Raw genomic sequence first — 14,254 nt, 5'->3', positions numbered from 1 at the left:
CTGGCCGCATCTGGAGCATCGCCGCCCCGTCGGTGGGACGCAAGGCTCGAGGACCATTTCTGGGCAGCGTCTTTTCTCTGGCAGGATTTTTCTTCCAGAGCGAGAAATGCAGGGATGCGATTTTAAAGCTCTCACGGAAGTGACTTCATGGGTTTTTTGGTCTTTTACTGTTAAGAATTTGTGAACTTTTATAATTCAGATTTATGTCACCACACTTGCTTTCATGTACTTCTCTCACCAACATACACAGAGAGCCTCTTGCAGAAAAACTTTATTTCACTCCAAAACTGTAACAAATGGGCCTCATGACAAACTTGCCCAAGCAAACAGAGAAGGAAAAAGTGCCCATTTCCAGGTCCCACTGCTTCGAAGGTCCAACTCTGCGGCCAAACTGCAGTAGTGTTGTCCTGTAGCTGGATTATTTACAGTTCTATTTCCAAATCACAGGAAGGCTGGCAAAAAGGATGTCTGCAAATAAGGGGCTCCTTTATTCAACCTTTACAATAAACCTGGAGGCAACTTCTATTACTCCCTCATTTACAGTGACTCTCCAGCCAAGACAAATTTTCTGCTTAGAAAACTGAGAACTACAATAAGGGACTGAAGGGAAGATGCTGCACGAAATCATTCCATCCCTTGGCTGCCTGACAACCACTGAAACTAAACAGTATTTAGACCAATAGTATTTGAAGAGGGAAGGTATTCAACACAGTTCTGATGTAAATCTAATTTTCCCTTTGACGATATTCTATTGAAGAGTTCTAGTCATATGGGCCATTAGCTTTTAAGCAAATGGCAACAATCACAAAAGCAATGGAGGGGGACCTTCCCGGTCTTTTGTAAAGCAGCAGCTTCTTGGAATGTTCTGGGAAAGCTTGACAACTGAGGAGGCAGGCCATCCTCACTCACCACTAGCCTCACCTACTTCAAAGCACAAAGATACGGAACGTTTGAGATGCTTTCATGGATAAGGGCCTATGTCGTTGGGCAAGGGTGTTGTCTGCTGTGCTTCTTAGTTTAGTACTTAAATCCAGAAAAATCAAGATGTGCTCAGTGGAAAGTAATGATGTTTATAACGACATCTGTGATGTTGAAGAAATCAAACCAGTTTTTTGGCTTCAAAGAAACTCTTGAGGTGCCTCATTTGCCAAATGCCTGTAAGAATGAGGATGACAGTCTGCGCAATGGACCACCACAGCACCCGCTGATTCGTGCTCTCGCTGGTCATACGGAACCTCTCCTCTCGGAACTGCAAAGGGAACGCAGCAGTTAGCATCAGAAAATGTCCCTCCGATTCCTCCTGTCACCCTCCATTCAATGTTGCCCTCAATCTGACCAAGGTGGAAGATGCAGGACCTTCCCAGTTTCTCACCCAAAGCATCTCCCACCTCTTTGCCAATCTCATTCGTTGCAGGGAGAAAGCCAGCAAGTTTACCCACAGCAAAATACTGTGGGTTTCTTTTCATGCACCTGCATCTGAAATAGTTTGAAACACTACATGGCAACCCCTTTCTTCTGGCTTCAGGCCAGCACAACTTGCAAGTGCAGGATAATCGCCTCCCGGCAACACCTTTTCCTGCCATATCCAGAAGGGGCGCAGGCTTAGTAGCATCCTTGGCTGCTCTGGCGTCAAAGCACTGCTTCCCCCTTATTCCAACGCCATCCACAGACAGCCTGGACAGGTCCAGCGTCCGTTAGCTTGCACCCCCTTTATCCTGGGGGGCCACCGGAGGCCACAAAGACGGGCAAGCCACGCAAGAGTCAATTTCGCGCTTCACCTCGGCAGCGGGAAAGGCCCTCAAAGGACGGCTCGCTCCCGGCCAGGGTCTACGTCGCGGGACGCAGGAGGGTCTGGGAGGGCCGAGGGGCCGTCGCGGTCTCACCCGCTGGTAGTTCTGCTCCTTCTGGATCTGCTCCACCTGGTCCAGGAGCTGCCTGGCTCGCAGCTGCAGCTCCGTCAGCTTGTCCTTGGCGGCGATCTCGGGGTAGTTGTTCGTGTGCTCCCCCACCTGGATGTCCAGGTGCACGCGCTGGGCCAAAGACGACAGCGGCGCGTGGATGCGGGGCGGCCGGGCCCCGCGGCCCCAGGGCAGGGAGGGGGCGCCCCGCCCGCCCGCCCGCCCGCCCCCGCCCTCCCCCCGCTTACCAGCTTTCCCCCGGCGAAGAGCGCCAGGCGCGTGGAGTTGGAGTGCAGGCAGATCTGGTGCTCCCCGGGCGTGTGCGAGGTGAAGGTGAACCGGCCCGCCGAGCCGTACTGCCGCGAGAGGACCACCTGCGGGGCGGCCGGGTCAGCGCGGCGGCGGCGCCCGCCCCCCGCCCCCCGGGGCAGGGGGCCGCCTCACCTTGGCGTCCGGGTCCCGGACCTCCACGAACATGCCCAGCCCCGGCGTGGAGGGCAGGAAGGCCTCGGCCTGCTTGTCCCAGAGCTGCGTCCGGTAGTTGCCTGCGGAGGGAGCGGCCGTCAGCCGGGCGGGGCCGCCCCCGGCCCGCCCCCGCCCCGCCCCGGCCCGCTCCGCCGCCCGCGCTCACCGATGACCATGGTCTCGTCCGGGATCTCCTCGATGAAGCAGCGCTTCTCCGTCTCCCCGATGTGGAAGTAGAGCGCCCGCGCCGCGCGGCCCGCGCAGAGCAGCGCCCCCAGCAGCGCCACGAGCCGCCCGGCCGCCATGGCCGCCCCCGCGCATGCGCCGCCGTCACGTGGCCGCCGCCCTCCGGCCCCAGCGTGGCGCCCGCGGGCCGCCTCCGGAAGCGGAGCCGCCGGGCCGGGCGGGAGGCGGGAAGCCTCCCTCGGGCTGTCTCCTAGGGCGGCCCCGGTCGGGGCATCGCGGCGGCCCAGACGCGGGGCCGCGGGGTCCCTCTCCGCCCTCCCCTGCTGGGGGGCTAGCGAGGGCCTCGCCGGAGCCCCCGGGCCTGCCCGGGCTTTCGGAGAACGCGGATCGGGAGGAAGGTGGCGGCAGCCCCTCGCGGACCCCCGGAGGTCGCAGGACGCGGGACCTGAAGCCGCGGCGGCCGCGGTCCCGGTCCCTTTCTCGGCTGGGGAGGGAAGCAGAGGGAGGAAGCACGAAACACGCGAATAGGATACGCGAGGAAGGGGCAGTGACGGGCTCCCTCTTTCACCGCCCTAGGACCCGAGTCGTGCAAGGAACCTGCTAAGGTAGAAAAATGTAAAGCTGTACAGGTAGTCCTCGTTTAGCGACCACAGTTGGGACCAGCCACTTGGTTGTTGGGCAAAGTGGTCACTAAGTGAAACCATGACTGTGCTTACAATCTTCCTTCAGCTTTCCTTCGCTTTACAGACCTGTGAAGGTTGTAAATGTGAGGACTGGTCACAAAGTTACTTTTTCATTGCCGTTGTAACTGGTCACTAAACGAGGCAGTCGCTAAACAAGGACTACCTGTAATAAAGATAAAAGCTTAAAACAGACCTAATTAAGCTAAGAGGTTTGCTACTACAAGATAGACAACAGCGACTCACATCCTCCTCACCTTGCAGTTAGATTACTGAAGTGTACTTCACATCCAGCTACCCTCGAAAATAACTCGGAAGCTACAATGGATGCAGGATTCAGCAGCCAAACTGCTGACGAGAAGTAGGCTCAGCAGCGTTCCATCTGCCGTGAGGCCGCTGCACCGGTTCCCAAGAGGCTTCCACACCAAACTCAAACTCTCTATTTGCAGGATCACCTCTCCAGACCAGAACTTGTCCCCCTGCGAGCTCCTTACAAGGTGGGCTGCTCGAGACTACCCCACATGAGCTTTACAGGGACAGGAGACCACCTTCTTGGTGGAATGGAAGCTCGCCCTTTGCTTGCATTCTGCAAAGCAGTGAACCCATTTTTTTCTCATCAGCTTTTGGGGTGGATAATAGACCTGAGTCACACTGGCTATTTTTTATATGCTTTATAATTGTGTGTATCCCTCCTGAAGCTATGAGAAGTAGAGTGGTCTAGAAACGTTCTAATAAAGTAAATTAATAAACAACGGCACTGAATTGGATGACTTTAAAAAAGGGGAATTAGAGATTCTCAGGGTGACATCTCTGGCTGCACTTTACTTTCAGAGGAACTAGTTGTTGAAAGTAAGCAGGCAAGCTAGGGCACCCTGGTCCATCTGCTTGGCAGCTGGCTGGTCTGAGGTCAGATGCAGCCTCAAGGCTGATGGTCAGAAAGGCTGGTCTCAAACAGCAAAGATCCCCTGCCTGCCTCATAAGGGCATTCTCAAGCTTGGCCACACCTTCTCTTTTTTCATGTTTAATTTAATTTCAATAGATGCATAATGCACAACCATGAAGAACAAAAGAAAAAAGAACCAGAAAGAAAAAGAGATGTATATACTGTGCAAAACTGAACAAGAAATTTCAAAATAACATTAAATCACTACATATAAAGTAATCGTAACGGTTTTTGGAATTGAATCCGTCGCTGATGTTCAACAAAAGTAGACAACAGAGTAAGAATCATCTATCAGAATCAACAAGTATTTAAAATTTCTATCAAATTTAGGAGATCCATCCAGACAAGATCTACATTTTAAAACCTAAATGTTGGAGGTTTGGCCACGCCTTTTCAGACACTTCCGGCTGTGCCATAAATTGGTGGGTGAAACCCACAGAAGTTCCAGTTGAAGCTGTAAGAACGGAAAGCCATGGGTGACTCACAGAGAGAGGAGCAGCCGGCTCAGTCTGGTATGGTGGTGCAGTTGGAAGGCGGTAATTCGGCCGTCATCACTCGTTGCTCATATAGGCCATGCTGGTGGAACGAGACAGATTTGTTTTATGCTTGCTTTGTCCTGATGCACTTATTTGCTTTTTGGAAATGGAAACGAAAAGTCATCTGAATAACTCAGGATGCTGAGAAAACTGTTAATGACTTTAAAAGAGAGATTATATCTTTGAGAACTCTACATTATTTGGTAATAAGAGTTCCAGGCTATGTCTCCCATCTTAATTTATTTTGAATAAAGCTTTTTAATATCTATGTTCCTTGTTATGGGTACAAGTTCAACCTGAACCTATATTTTCATTTATGTGCTGTGGTTTCATTTCCCCTTTATACGTATATAGCAATAGGAACTGGTGCTATTACTTCAGGAAGTTTAGTTTCAGCACCCAAAGTTGCAACATGAATTGCAACACACACTAATGCTGTTGGAAATTTAGTGGGTTATGTCACAGCTACATAACTGATGTCCGGCAATAATGTACATTCCAATTATGTGGTTGTCATGGGCTCTATAAAAAAGCTGGGCTGATGCAGCAGAAATGATCGACTCATGACACACAATGGAGTCTTGCAGGTCCCCAACAAATAAAATTATCCTCTTCCTCCTTTCTGTTCTGTGCGCAGATGGAAATGAGGTCTGGGCCCAGGGAGCCATCTTCAAGTCACGGTAAGTGTTCGGAGCTCCTTGGTGAGCAGTTCTAACAGCTTGGCCAGGCAGGCAGAGAGGCTGTTGGGGAGACCCCCAGGAGCGTACAAAGTCATTGTGCGTTGCCCCAAGCGCAGGAAGGTCTCTCCCCGGTCTCTCGCCTCCAGGCAAGGAACCAAATGCCTAACAGACAAGGGAACTGAGTCCCACTGAGCTAGATTTTTTCCAGAAACACCCATTTCCCTGAAAACTGGATGCCCTGTGCTCTTGAGACAAAAGGATTCTGATCTAAAGAAATGAATCTCTGAATGGGTGGGGATGGTTCTGAAAACAATGTTCTTCTGCCCAAAAATCTGTTTCCTTTAGAAGGAAAGATTGACGTTCCTCCTCCACTCTGTCATGGCATCACTATAATATTCTGCCCCACAACTTTGAGACCCTTAGTGAGGCACAGGTTGTAGGTCCCACTATGAATGCGTTTAGCATCGGTAAGTATTTTTCCATGGTGAAATCTGTGCTATGAAAGAATTTGCCACTGGAATGGGAGCTGTTCTCCTTGTTATGCTTTAGAAAAGGGATTTAAAACATGTCTGCTTTCTTGACTAGTGTTTTTATTTAACAGTTTTTAATTTTATTGATTTCAGATTTTGTAAGCTGCCCCAAACCACAAATGGAGTGGGTGGTATATGTACTTAGGGTTCAGTGTGTTTTCTTTTCCCATTATGAATATGAGGAGTCTGGCTTTGATCTCCCTCCGGGTGAGTCTGCCTTTCCTGCCAAAAGGTGGTTTGAGTGAGTGGGCGAAGGCAGGGGTTGGGGGTGGATGAACCGCAGCTTGTAATAAGCAGATAGTTTTTGAGGTCAGCAAGAAGGCATTTGGACCCGCCTGTCGAGGAGGAGGCTACTGTGTACTGCTGAAGTTTGTGGCTGAAGAGAGAAAAAAATAGGATTTTTCTTTTAAAAGACAAACCTTGGCATTTCAGACTCTGGGATGTAAACCAGAAATCCATCTACCTTCAGAATAATGAACTAATAGCTGGATACTTGCAAGCCCCCAACTCTGCACTGGAAGGTGAGTCTTTCCTGAAGCTGTACTGAGAAGGGATAAGAAGTTACTTTCCTCCTACAACAGCCCTCAGGAGCTGGAGCTCTTAGGAGGCCTGGAGGATTTCCCCAGCAACTTAGAGGTTTCTTAGGGTGGGGTGGGTTGGTTTGCATAATTATGCACACATGGGTGTTGTTGTTGCTGTTGTTGTTCAGTCGTTAAGTCGTGTCCGACTCTTCGTGGCCCCTGAACCATATTGCGCCAGGCCTTCCTGTCCTTCACTGCCTCCCTGAGCTTGCTCAGTTTCATGCTGAAACTCAGCAAATTCACACCTGGGTAGCTTGCTCTTTTTCTTTTGTGTTGCTACTCTTCTTGATTTGTCTGCTTGATTCAAAATATGCGCAAGATGCCGGTCTTCTGCAACCTGACTTCCTCGTTATCCCAACCGACATGGAGTGGGGGAGCACTTCCATCTTTGTTCTCGCTTCTGGAGTGTCTCGTTTCTCTTTCACCCCCAACGTACAATGCAGTTCTCACCCCATCTCCCCAATTCCACCTCTGCTGTGGCTAGGCCCATAATGTTAGTTCTTTTGGAGATCCAGATTTTGTTCATGAGAACATTCCTCCAAGTTTCCTCCCCGCTTACGAAAGAATGTCAGTTTGACTCAGGGAAGGGGGAGGAGAATGCCATCCATTACAGAAAAAATGTATTTGAGTCCTGGGAAAGTAGAAAGTGTGAGAAAGAAACTTAAAACAATCTACCTTGATTTGGTTAGGTATAAGTTGAAGTACAGTAGCTCTGGCAGGATTTCCAGATTTTGTTTCCTCCCACGACTCTCAGGCCCTCATGTTTCCTGGTCTTGAAGGCTGACACCATTGCAGTGCCTGGAGGCTGAGCACACGGGAACTGTGAGGGAGTGCAGTGGTGAGGTGCCTTGCCCAATCTTTGCAGAGCGTGAATTGCTGCCCTGCCCTGCCCTGCTCTGCTCAAAGAGTAACAGAAGCAGATTTGAGGCACCATGGAAGGGCACTGAATTGGGTATTGCATGGGGAAGGGAAAGGTGTGTGCATCGCATGCACAGCAATTTAGCTACCTCCTCTCAGAGAAGAAGAGCATTTGCTCCTCCAATACAGCCAACAAAACGTCCAGGCTGTCTTGCTGCCCACGCCCCACCTCTTGGTAGTGCCATACCCCAGCAATCCCCAGGCCAGTAAGGCTGCAAGAGAAAGGAGGGTTGAGACTTTCCAGCCTGCCTTTTGCCCCTTCAACGCAGCGGCGGTGGCACCCCAGATGGGCTCTTCTTGGGGAGCAGCTCTTTCCCTGCAGGGCTTCCCTGTGCTGCAGAGAAGGGCAGTGGGTGTTCTGGACGGTATTGAACTTGGATTGGATGGCCTGTGGGGTGGGATGAAAGGAAGTGCAGCCCAGCAACCGCTGGAGGGTCACCCTTCACCCACAACTGATTTAGCACTGGCTGTCGGGCAGTCTCTCTCTAGCTTCTGTTCCTTTCAAATAAGCAATACAGAATGAAGATCAGCATTAGTATATTTAGTATAAGTTCCTCAATTCCTCCTCAGTCATCTCCCATCACTCCAGAGAATGACCTCTGTGGACAGGCTGTATTTTCATGCGATTGTGTTTGAGAGATTCAGCCGTGGTATTTCTTATCTTACCGAACTTATCTCGCAGGATTGTTCTAAAAGTAAAATGATGAGGGAAAGAGTTCCCTGATGTTGTCCCAGAAAGCTCAGGTCCTTTACCTGGCATGCAAGCCCAATAAATCACACCAGATAGGTGGAAAGAGCACGCCCCTGCTTGGAGCAAACCCTCTTTTATACAATGTTGAACAATATACATAACTATAAACCAATCAAAAACCATGTGTTTAGTTCAACTGAGGGTTAGGAGGAAGAAGTAACATGGTTCGGTCTGAGGGTTGAGAGATACACTGAAGTTTTATTTTATCAAACGTTCCTGAGTAACTTGGTACCAGGGTCCCATCCATCACCTTAACAAACTGGCATTCCGAGACAGAAAGGCAGATGGTCCTGGTTTCATCTATTGCTGCCACGTTTATCTAACAAGCAGGCCACCCAGGGGTCAAGGCACTACCAATGGGTGCAAAACATAATTATAACTATCAATATAAAACATGACTGGAGTGCTGTAAGCATTGAAATAAATCAAGAAATAAAATAAAGAGCTCAGTGCATGGAGGAAAGACACCAACCTGGATTTTTCTCAGACTGTTCATGATCTCTCCCGCTTCTGCTTCCCATTTCCAGAGAAGATTTACTGGGTTCGCAACCATGCCTTTGGCCAAGAGAACTTCCCCGTCATCCTGAGCATTCGGGGTGGGAAGAATTGCTTGGCCTGCTCTCCCGGGGCCTGGCCTGAGCTGCAGCTGGAGGTGAGGAGCAACGCGGCCCAACCAGAACGACGGTTTGATGATGCTTGAGAATATTTTTATCGGTGGTGTTGTTGCTAGGCACGTCCTACCTGCAGTGGTAAACTCTGAGGTTGGAAGCAGAGCCCTTGTGTGTGTGTGTGTGTGTGCGCGCGCATGCATGTGCACGTGGACAGGAGGGAGGGAGGGAGAGACATTATTACATCCTACCTTTGTATGTGTGTGTGTGGAAGCAACTCCTAACAAACCTTACCCCAGGTAACTAGGTTGGGAATCACAGCATTACGTGACCCATGGCCCTCCTCTTTTGTGGGTTTCTGTCTGCGTGAGTGCATGAGAGAGGCACCTGGATCACCTTCAGATGAACAAAATAAAAAAGAGAAAGTGTCTCTATCTCCTTGAGTCCATCTTGAAGAATGTGGTTGGTGTCATCTGCTTCACTCCGAAAGTCGTTGCAAACCCGAAGAAGACAAGACGAAAAAAGGGCATGACGTGATGGGATGGGCGGAAAGGCTGGTGGGAGGGAGGAGGCTGTGGACAGGCTCTTCCACTAAGACTTCTGCCGCAGCTAGCGGGACCGTGAGAGAACCTGGCCTCTGTGTCAGGGTTTCCCGTCCCCAAATGCCCCGGTTCTTACGAACAACCGTCTCTGCTGCTTCACTAACTTTCCTCCACTGCAGCTCCAGCAGGTGGGACAAGGTTGTCCCTCAGTAACACCTGTTAGCTCCTTAATTCATAATTGGAATCTCCTGAGGCATAATAAATATCAGTTTGCAAATAGTTCTGATAGAATGATTTCATTTTGGGGAAAAATTTATTGTTACTGTTTTTCAGAAGACACAAATTAGAAAGCTGCTGTCATAAATTTGTGCACAAAATTAATGCAAGCCACTCATTTAAACACCAGGTCAATCACTGTTTTGTAAGTTGCCCCATAAATGAAATGGTAGACATACAACTTAAGTTGTCGAGAAATGTGTATGAACAGCAGTATTTCCACACACAAATCATAATTTCTTTCTTCAATCCCCAGTCAAGTTTATCCTGAGGAACTTAGTAGTTTCTCAAGGACTGAGCTTCAAGAAGGTAAATGGGAAATTGTGTGGAAAACGCCATACTTGTGTCTCCCTACTCCACTACTCTACTCTGACCCTGGTTACCCTGTAGATTATTTTTCAGTAAGAAGAGTCCGACTGCCCAGTTCCACTTTATTCTCCCTGCAAGGAAACATGTAGCTGCAAGCTACCTTTACCATCAATAGCCACCCCTTGACTGACTTTGCTATCGGAAGCCCCTTACTGGGGGCCTTTCATGTAATTTTCTCCCTGGGCAGGCTGGAGAATGAGAGGTCCTTGGCCCCTTCCCAACAGAGAGGCATCCAAGAATGTATCTCTCCTCAAGACTGCTTCCCTCCCTGAAAAACCTCTTTTTTCTCCTCAGAGTGTCAACATCATGGACCTGTACAAAGATAGAGAGGCATCCACCCGCTTTACTTTCTTCCTAACTAATAAAGATGGAATATGGAGATTTGAGTCAGCTGCCCATCCAGGCTGGTACCTCTGCACTTCTTCCAAAGCCAATGAGCCCATTGGCCTGATAAAGGATCCAGGATCATCTCATCTGGTGGACTTCTATTTTCAGCCTGAATCTTAGCTGGCCTCTCCACCTCCCTTCGCAGTACAAAGCCCACTCCTTAACTGCAGGATCTCGCAGCTGCTCCCTTCTCTGTAAACAGATGCACATACTTTTGAGGAGGATTTCTGGAGTGGATCGTTTCTCAGGATGACAAAGCAGCAAGGGAGGGAAAGAGATGCAGTGTCTCTAGAGTAACAGGGATATTCATAGCTCACTTTCTGGATTCAGCTAACGGCCACAGAGTCATCTGCAGACCCCTAAAGCTATGGAATCCAAAAGCTGCCAGCCAGTTTCTAAGTTCTGATTTCCCAGAAAGAGAAATAATTAAGCACATTTAAAGTAACTGTATTTACTGCATTTAATTCTTTCAAAATATGCATTAAATTAAAAACTCATTTTTGTCTTAGCCCCACATACTTTTTGGAGTCTGTATTCAGAGGTCTATTGTAGCCTGTGACAGATCCACATCCTGTCTGTCAGCTCTGTAGGAACGCCTCGTCCTCCTTTCTCAGGTCCGGACCCTTCTCCCCAGGCCCTTACAAAAAACCCGTGCGCAATGAGGTACCAAAGCCTCTTCAGGGAAGGCTGCTTTAGAGCGTAATTGCAGGATGCAGGTGTGCATCACAGACCCAGAGGAAGTGCATTGGGCCACAAGTCCCACCTCAGGGTGACCTAACCTCCCTCAGGCAATTGCCCTGCCCAGTGCTGGCCTGCAGCTCCTGCCAGATTTGCCCAGAATTGGTCGGCCTTGGGCTGAAAGAGTTTCTTTCCCTGTTCTACTCCATCTTTTGTCCTGTGTTGCTTACCTTGTTTGGACACGTGGTGGATGTAGGAAAAGGTTCTGAAAGAACTGCCAACCCCCATCATGGTTGTTTGAAAGGAGTGAATGGAGTGGCAAGAAGGGGGAGAAGCCCCCTCCCTGCAACCTACTAGTGATGTCTGTGCTCTAGGATGGAGACTAAGGGAGCCAGGTAGGCTGAGGAAGATCCTCGTGGAGACTGAGGCTGGGAGCCTTTTACAGAAGAAAGTCAAGTGGACAATTGTAAGTATTGAGAAGGTGATGCAGAAGAGAAAGAAGTGGAGGGTGAAAGAAATCCTGAAGGTGCAGAAGAAATAATACAGTAAGTAAGGGGAATCCAATGAAGGAGAACATTAAAAGCAAGGAGGGCAGAGTGGTGGCATGCACCAGAATGCCTGGGAATGATGAAGATTCAAACAGACAATTTTCGGCATGACACTGAAGGGCCAGCTGGTGGAAAAATCGTAAACTGGATAAGAGGAATACAAAATATCAGGCAAAGTAGCTCCCTCCTGCCACACCGTCAGGTCAGGGCAAGGAAGGGGTGGCATTGAAAGAAGAAGGAAAGAAGGGTCAAGGCTGCTACTGTGATTGGCAGGCAGGGCAGTCGGGGTCATCAGTGTTTGCTATGCAATAGGAGCTAAATGCTGTGCGAAGAAACTTGGTGAGAGATCACAGCTTTTGGCTTGTGTGATCATCCCCAGCAGCCCTTTAGCTCCCTCCAGTAGCACCTCCAAAAGGGGAATGAGGTGGAAGTCTTGGTCTCCAGAACTGGAGTTAAACACTGAGCAGGGGATTAGAACTGGTTTGAAGTTCACTCAAGACCAGAGGAGGTGAAATTATTGGTTGAGAGGAAGAAGAGAAAAATGGGAGAGAGTGATGTTGGGGGGGGGGAATGTTAGGGAGCTGCAAGGGGTATAAGTTGACCGACAGTGTGGCTGATGAGTGAGTAGTGTCAAAGCAACCACTGGGTGAGAGTGTGGTATGGTTGAAGGAGAGAGGGAGGAACTGGGGTGTCTGTTATCTAGTGGCATCACAAGGAGGACAAGGGGGGATAACAATGGAAGTAGCATGACGCTGTTGTTGCACAAGCCCCACACTTTTGTAGGTACACTGTGACATCACACAGATGGACAAAAGGGACAGAGCTTGTGAAATGGCAAGATGCCGCTTTTGCTGTTTGGACAAAAGCCGCAAGATCCTGTGGTCACCCATGTTATCGTCCCCACAAACTGTTGGAAGGGAGGGTGAATGGAGAGGGTAGAAGGGGGTAAAGAGGGAAGGGTCACATAGAAGATGTGACCCCAGAGGGAGATATTTTGGGAGGTGGGAGGCAGCAAAGGAAACTTCTTCTAGCCCCTCACCTTGTCAGGAGCCAGGTACCATAGGCTTCAGTTGATGCTCTTAAATGCCAGGTCTGCCTGTAGTAAATCTGTCTTCATCATGATTCGAACTCGGATGAGAGACCTGGCATGCATTACCAAGACCTGGGTGGGTGAGCAGTGAGGCGATCCCTTCTCAGAGATGCGCATATCTGGGCTTTGGATGCTGCCTCAGCCACGGTCCTAAGGCAGAGGAGGTGGAGACTCCGAGAGTCCTATTTGTGAGGCTGTGTTTAAGAGATGCTAAATGTGTTGTAATTGTAACTGCTGCACAGCTTCATTCCCACATGAGCCGCTCGACCTCATGACAGGGATGGTGTTGGTGTTCCCTAGTCTTTGATTCTGGGGGACTTCAACTTACATTTCCTGGGGAGGGAAGAAACAGGATTGTTCCTGAGCGGCCTCTCTCTAGTTACCAATCTACAGGAGTTCCTTGACTTATTGGTCATGCTCCCCCAAACAGTGGCAGTTCAGATTGATTTATTAACTGATTTCTAGTTTTAATTTTCTGATAATACTGTAGGTCTCTGGAATTGGAGTACCATGTAAGTTATAGACGTAGAGAGGTGGATAGGAAGAGAGAGAGAGAGAGAGGATGAAAGGATTGGGGGGGGGGTTCATGGCAGTGCCATCCTGATCATGCCACTGCCTCCCTCCCTCCCTGCCTCCAGTGGAAAGGGAACAAATGCCAAGTGGCGAGTGATTGCCTCCCAGCCTCCTTAACTAGGAAGATTCAGAAAATGGCCATTTTCCAAGTTAACCTGCAGTCACGTGCCACTGGCACACAGGTGTAAGTCTAGGGAGCAAAAGATGGAGCCAGCTGGATTGCCTAAAAAAAGCAGTATTTCCATTACTGTACATAATTCAGGGTTTGGGATTATTTTTGGCATCTCACTAGGTACTTCCAAACAAGGCTTTTTTTCATGTAGTCCTCCTTCCTCATTCATGCAGTTTTTCAGGAGGTCCAACCAATATATTAATCTTGCAACTTCTTGTGGTTTCGTCCACAAAAAATAAAGGAGTGTGACATGACACAGCTGGATGACCAGACATGTTCTATCTTCTTGACCTCTGATGGTTGTGACAGTCCTAAAATTTTGAAGGGCCATTTTCATCCCCATTTCACATCTTGCCTTGTATTTGTGTGTTTAACAATTATGTTTGGTTTTGCAAGAATGCTTGTAGCAAGGAAATAAACATGTTTACAATAAGCCTGTACATCCTGATTTTCCCAAATCATATAGGTAACTTTTTTTTTTCTGATCAGCTCCACGCTAACATTCTGGCATTTCCAACTGCATTCAGAGCTAGGTTACAAAAATCACTGTGTCCTCAAATGTCCCTTTTTTCATTGGAAAGAACTCCTTTGAAACATTGGTTCCAAAAGCTGTTCCTTGAAAGGAGAAAACAGTATTTGAAATTAATGAGATGTATGTCAACTGTGCCTTCCTGCCTTTAGAAGAAAATAAACATAGGCAGCATTTCAGTAATTTCAGATTACCCATATTCCACATTGGTGAAATTAGAATCTTTTTTTCCATTTTTCAAAAAATTATTCAGTCTGCAATCTGAATGAAAAGGGTCTAGATAATTAATTTATTCTGGAGCTGAGGCCCAACCA

General features: G+C 48.8%; 2 protein-coding genes across 4 annotated transcripts; one reads left to right on the top strand and one right to left on the bottom strand.

Moving 5' to 3' along the window:
* Window positions 1-253: 253 nt before the first annotated feature.
* Window positions 254-2,699, bottom strand: TMED4 (transmembrane p24 trafficking protein 4). 2 transcript variants are annotated; one of them, XM_088151953.1, is made up of 5 exons: window positions 2,530-2,699; window positions 2,343-2,443; window positions 2,147-2,272; window positions 1,884-2,030; window positions 254-1,249 (listed from the first exon to the last, which is right to left on the bottom strand). In XM_088151953.1, the coding sequence occupies exons 1-5, from the start codon at window positions 2,666-2,668 to the stop codon at window positions 1,100-1,102; spliced, it is 663 nt and encodes a 220-aa protein (XP_088008079.1). In that variant the 5' UTR covers window positions 2,669-2,699; the 3' UTR covers window positions 254-1,099. The 2 variants fall into 2 exon arrangements, with proteins under 2 accessions (XP_088008079.1, XP_088008080.1); XM_088151954.1 differs by lacking the exon at window positions 1,884-2,030.
* LOC103064725 (interleukin-1 receptor antagonist protein-like) lies at window positions 2,687-10,930 on the top strand. 2 transcript variants are annotated; one of them, XM_088151956.1, is made up of 5 exons: window positions 2,687-4,684; window positions 5,346-5,388; window positions 6,351-6,439; window positions 8,696-8,820; window positions 10,258-10,923. In XM_088151956.1, the coding sequence occupies exons 1-5, from the start codon at window positions 4,645-4,647 to the stop codon at window positions 10,468-10,470; spliced, it is 510 nt and encodes a 169-aa protein (XP_088008082.1). In that variant the 5' UTR covers window positions 2,687-4,644; the 3' UTR covers window positions 10,471-10,923. The 2 variants fall into 2 exon arrangements, with proteins under 2 accessions (XP_088008082.1, XP_088008081.1); XM_088151955.1 differs by having other exon boundaries at window positions 2,687-5,388; window positions 10,258-10,930.
* Window positions 10,931-14,254: the final 3,324 nt, after the last annotated feature.

This window comes from Python bivittatus, unplaced genomic scaffold, assembly GCF_059951505.1.
Source record: "Python bivittatus isolate LINGU-HERP-01145 unplaced genomic scaffold, Pbiv_v1 ctg000680_np1212, whole genome shotgun sequence".
NCBI classification, from domain to species: domain Eukaryota; kingdom Metazoa; phylum Chordata; class Lepidosauria; order Squamata; family Pythonidae; genus Python; species Python bivittatus.
Note: the sequence above shows the minus strand (reverse complement) of the source record. Positions and strands in the feature narration are given on the sequence as shown.